We start from the raw sequence: 5127 nt of genomic DNA, 5'->3' as shown, positions 1-5127 counted from the left end.
AAGCCTGGTGAGTTATGCTTGCATCTCTGGCTGTGTGAGAACTGCGTCTGGCACAGGAGACTCACAGGTAGTTGGGGTGCACGGCGTGGGCCATGTCTGCGCTGATCATGTAGGACTTGGGGATAGCTTCCTCGAAGGCAGTGAGGCGCTGGGATGAAGCCGAGATCCGCCGCAGCACCAGCTCCGTCAGCAGAGACTGTGCTCCCTGGGCACTCTCAGACCCCACCTGGGGATGGCAGAGGCCACGGGCCTGAGTTGGCAGGCCTGCAAGAGGACCTAATGTCCGGGCCAGGACCCTCCTCAGTGAGTCACTGGGAGGGAAAGGGGGTGGAGCCTGCGTCACTACTGAGCACCTGACAGTCGGCTTTGGCCAGGCTAATACCCAGTCATTTCAGGGGAAGAAACAGCACTTACTGGTGGGGTTCCAGCACTGGCCCACACCCCTCTCCAAGAAGCGCTCAGAGACACAGGAAGACAGGGTTGCACCAAAAGATGCAGACATATGCTGAGCTAGAAGGGGACACTATGCGCTACGGAAGCGCTGCCCCCACCCCGCCCCAATCTTTGGGGTGAGCGTTCCACCTACCTCCTCGTGGTCATACAGCGTGATCATGCGCACGTGAGGCTCTGTGGCCAGAGAAGCAGGGGCTGTGCAGGAGTCAATCAAGGCCTGGACACAGAAAGAAACAAGCACATCATCCCCACCCCTCCTACAACTGAGCTCACCAGGACCTGGCAGGGGCACGCTCCCTTGCCTGGGCTCCATTGGCTGAGTGGGCCTCACTGTCTTAGGGCCCTGCCTCAAAGAGCGAGTGGGAGTACCTTTCCAACCAGAATGAGAAACCATCCCCTGGGTGCTCTCATCCCACACCTTCTGTCACAAAAGGCAGGGAGATGATGTGGAAGACAGGGAAGGAGCTGAGCATCCTGGCCAGTCAGAAGGCCTTGAATTCATGTAAGCCAGTCAGGCTCAGTTAACAGACTGCAGTCTGAAGAGGAAACTATAATACCAGCTGGCTGCAGAAAGGGACATAGGCCCCAGGGCTGGCTCTGGTCTCAGTTATGGCCCAAAGTCCATCTCCAGCCTCAGGATGGGTAGGGAAGGAAAGGCTGAAAAAAAGGGCAGAGGGAGAGGTGAGGGCAAGAAAAGAGAAAGGGACCTGCCTGGGGTGAAGAGGGTGGACCGCGTGAAAGGGACCAGGAGGCAGACCGTCCCACTGAGGTCCCAAGGAACAGAAAAGACTGGGGGGACTTAAGCCAGGGGTGAGGTGAGAAGAAAGAGGAAGGAGGTGGATGATACTGCTTGCTGCAGCAGTAGGGCTTTCCCTTGAGACAGAGATTGCTATCTTAAGGGAAGGCAGTAAAAACAGCGTTAGGACAAGGCACCACACACGGACCCGACCCGAAACTCTTCTTGGGTTTCCATTATCTCAGCGCCTGGCCTTGGGCCAGTGGCAGGACAGAGGCCAAAGGTAGTGACACCAACGCTACAGCACATGCCCCACCCCCACCCCACGGTCCATCCAGCATGAAGAGAATCAAGGTGCAGCCAGCGGACCCCTCTTGCCACCCGCTGGGCTTGAGACCATCCCCACACCCTTAACTCTCCACCTCTCCTGTGTGTGCTGCCTCGGGTACTCGGTTTCTCACCTGCAGGGCACAGAAGCAGCTGTGCAGATTATCCAGCCTTGGAGAAAAGATGAACTCATCATAGGCTCCACCCAGGACCTGGACAGACAGGGTGGTGAGCCTGACCCCAGTGCCGCCTCAACCCCTTCTTTACTGAACAGAAATTTAGTACATATTCAAGAACCTAAAGATCTGACTATCACCTATTGACAGCAACTGGGAGGCAGAGAGTGAGTGGCCACTTCTTGGCCTTCTGCTCTCAGAGGTTTAGAGACAGTGTGAGTCAAAGCCACCAGGGACCACCTACAGCAGGAGCTGCCAGCAATCTATGACAAGGCTGAGTCCCAGGCCCTAGCCCAGATACCCCCAGTGCAGGCAAGGGATGGGACAATGGACAGACACATACACACACACACACACACACACACACACAGAACCTTGCCTATCTGAACCACAGGTGAGGAAAGGTAACAGGGATAAGAGTCACTGAGGCACTGGTGGAGTACTTCCGGGGACCTGCTGGCTGGGATACTGTCCCCACCCCAAGTCCTGGAGCCACCCCTCACCGCAGGCTGCGTGTCTGCCAGGCACAGCTCCATCTCCAAGATGTCTTCAGGGCTTAACCCCAGCTGGGCACAGAGCAGCGACATGAGGACCGAGTGGTGCCGCTCGTCCTGCAGGGCAGAGCATGTTTGGAGAACGGTCCACTCCATCTCTCCTCAGTCCTTTTCAGGGGACTTGTCTGTTCCCCCCCCACACCCTCCCCGGAGCAGGGGACCCTCTTACAGCTGTATTGAGAGGCCCTGGCTCAGGAGTCCCCTTCTCCAGCTCCTCCTGGATTGCTGTGGCAAGAATGGGGATTCTGTGGGGAGACAGGAGAAAGGAGGCCATGGAGAGGGCTAGCAGGCATGGCAGGGTGGGCACCCATGGGCACAGGCATCTCCTGTTGCCCTTCACTCCTCAGCCCACTCCCCTGGATAGCAACTGGGTCACAACAGCAGAACTTGATAGGCTATGAAGCGCTGGTCTCCCAGGTCCCACTGGGTCCCTTCTGTCACCTAATGCCATACCCCATCCCTCCTTTCCACCACAGCCCCTGCCCCAGTCTCACAGATGCGTCTCTGTGTTGGGCCCAAAGTTCTCATTGACATTTCGCTGCAGGTGGATGGCGAGGTGTGGGATGCGCAGGATAGGCCGGTCCACGTGCACCAGCCGCTGCTCCAGCCGACCTGAGGAGGGGCACTGCGGCCAACAGGCCAGGTCAGCCAGGGCACCTCCCAACCCTAGCTGGGTAAAACTCTCGCTTCAGCCAGACTAAACACACAGTCCTTCAGGCTGCCCCTACCCCTCTTCCCCAGGGAGCTCTGCACCGGTACCCCGAAAGAATGTGACATTCAGTCTGCAGGCAGCCAAGGCCAAGAGCCTCCCAGTCCCCAACCCTAGTTCACACCTTGATAATGACGCGTCCAGCCAACTTCAGGTCTCGATCAAACCAGGTGCTCCAGATGCCACCACCATAGGTCTCTACCCCGACCTGATGGAAGCCCACCTGGCTTCGGCGAGACCGGCGTTTCACCTGAGCATGAAGACAAGAAGTCAGGCCAGATGATGTGATTTGTTTTACAAGTCGTACAGACCAAATATCAGTGTCACACAAAGGGTAAAAGAGGAAGAAGGAGCCGGGTGTGGTGGCACACGCCTGTAATCCTAGCACTCAGAAGGCTGAGGCAGGATGATCGTTGCGAGTTCAAGACCAGCCTGGGCTACAAAGTGAGCTCAAGACCAGCTTGAACTGCATAGTGAGACCCTGTCTCAAAAAAACAAAAAAACAAAAAAAGAAGTGGGCAACAAGCCTAACTTCTCTCCTGCTCCAAGGACAGAGCCCTCTCCCAGTTTGTACCTTGTGGTTCTCTGGTTCATGCTGCCCTGACACCTCCCCTCACTCCAGCAGAGCCCTAGGTTCTTACCCGGAGGCAAGGACTGTCGGTGTGGGCCCCAATGAGGCTGAAGCCATTGCCAGGAACATACTGGCCCCCCACAGCAAAAGCAATGATGGTAGAGGAGTTCCTGGTCAGGAAATACTGGGGAGGGAAGAGAGAGATGGGGTGTTAGATGCTTAGCCGGCTGGCACACAGGACTTTTGAGATCCAGTCCAGTGATCTACCCATCCCTAGTACCTTGCTCTCGGGCTTGATATCCCAGCTCTCTGTCTCCTTGAGTTCTCGGAAGCCCGCCTGGAGGAGGCGGTTGCGGCACTCAGCCACAGCTGCAGGAAAAGGACCCTCTCATAGTGATGCAAGCGGCTGGGGGACACCTCTGCCCCCATCCTCTCGCCTTGGTCACCTACCGTGGAAAGGAGAGGGACTCCGGTTTATGAACTTGAGGAGCTCACGGGCCGCAGCCTGCACTGCCTCTTTGCGGGCCCGGCCGTTCATGGCCACCTAGAAAAGAGGGCACTCAAGTTCCGGCCAGTCTGAGATCCCTGCTTTCATCTAAGCTCCCAGGAGCCCCCGATCTCCACCAGGAAGAGACTGCTCCAAGGCTCAGAGCGCTCTTTCCGCTCCTTTCCTCGCGGACAGAAGTGGTCCTGGCCCAATCTCTCCGCTGAGAGCTTCAGTCCTCCCGCCGAAGGACAACGACCCAGCCGCGTTCCGGGCCCAGGTCGTTCCGGTGGGCCAGCCCCGCAACCGGAGCCTTTGCCCGGCCCCTCAAGCCCCACCCCACGTCCCCGCCCAGCTAAGAAACGCTGACCCGCACCCGGCCGGCACCGCGCACTACCCCGTCCCGGAAGGCGGGAGCGGCTCACCTCTCCCTTCCCCCCTTCCAGCCCCGGGGAGGTCAGGTCACCAGCGGCGCCATTTCGGTTTCGCTTAGGGTCAGGCATGGCCGACTGAGCACGGGGCTAAGCTGAGGCCGGAATGAGTGTTGGGCCGGGCCTCACATGGAAATCTGAACGGGATCGCAGGCCGCCACCTACTTGCATAGTCCCACTGCTGCGTCCGCTCACCCGGCCCCGCCCCCAACAGCCTGCTCCGCCCCCACGAGGTCGCGCCGGCCACGCCTCTCGATTGGCCACGCCCACTCCGTCCCCGCCTCCGCCTCGCCCCGCCCTCATCAGGCCAGCCCCTCACCATGAGCTCATTCCCGCCCCACCAAGTCCTGCCTCTTATCAGGCCGCGCCCCGCCCCATCCCAGCCCCGCCGTTTGCCCCGCCCTTGTTAGCCGGTACCCTCGCCTCTCCTCTGCCCCGCCCAGGACGTAGCTTTCGCCCCACCCCCATGAACCCTCTCCGCCCGCTAGCGCCCTCTGGCGCATGGGAGGTGCCAGGACAGCCTCGAACCGCTCCCCTCCTTCGCCGCCACCGCCCCCACCGGAAGCGACTCCGGGTGAAGGAAAAAAGCTCTTCCTCAGATCCCTGGGTCTGAGGGTCTCAGGACGAAGTGTTCTCCTGTCCCTACAGCCACCCTTGCGACTGATGTTCATGAAGGCTTATGTGTT

At 59.1% G+C, this 5127-nt stretch overlaps 1 protein-coding gene across 2 annotated transcripts in view; it reads right to left on the bottom strand.

Annotated features, from left to right (window-relative positions):
* Positions 1-4759, bottom strand: part of Dnpep (aspartyl aminopeptidase) — a 9299-nt gene extending 4540 nt beyond the window's left edge. Inside the window, exons 1-11 of one of the 2 annotated variants that reach the window (XM_005395530.2) lie at positions 4607-4759; positions 3977-4070; positions 3807-3895; positions 3597-3710; positions 3080-3205; positions 2741-2871; positions 2416-2491; positions 2196-2303; positions 1651-1728; positions 587-670; positions 66-226 (exon numbers count right to left, since the gene is read on the bottom strand). In XM_005395530.2, coding sequence (XP_005395587.2) covers positions 66-226; positions 587-670; positions 1651-1728; positions 2196-2303; positions 2416-2491; positions 2741-2871; positions 3080-3205; positions 3597-3710; positions 3807-3895; positions 3977-4070; positions 4607-4744 — 1199 coding nt within the window. In that variant the 5' untranslated portion in view covers positions 4745-4759. Of the gene's footprint in view, positions 1-65; positions 227-586; positions 671-1650; positions 1729-2195; positions 2304-2415; positions 2492-2740; positions 2872-3079; positions 3206-3596; positions 3711-3806; positions 3896-3976; positions 4071-4435 lie in introns of both variants that reach the window. The other variant, XM_005395528.2, reaches the window with a different exon arrangement.
* Positions 4760-5127: the final 368 nt, after the last annotated feature.

The sequence above is a fragment of the Chinchilla lanigera genome, unplaced genomic scaffold (genome assembly GCF_000276665.1).
Source record: "Chinchilla lanigera isolate Chin_1 unplaced genomic scaffold, ChiLan1.0 scaffold00052, whole genome shotgun sequence".
Classification (NCBI taxonomy): Eukaryota; Metazoa; Chordata; class Mammalia; order Rodentia; family Chinchillidae; genus Chinchilla; species Chinchilla lanigera.
Note: the sequence above shows the minus strand (reverse complement) of the source record. Positions and strands in the feature narration are given on the sequence as shown.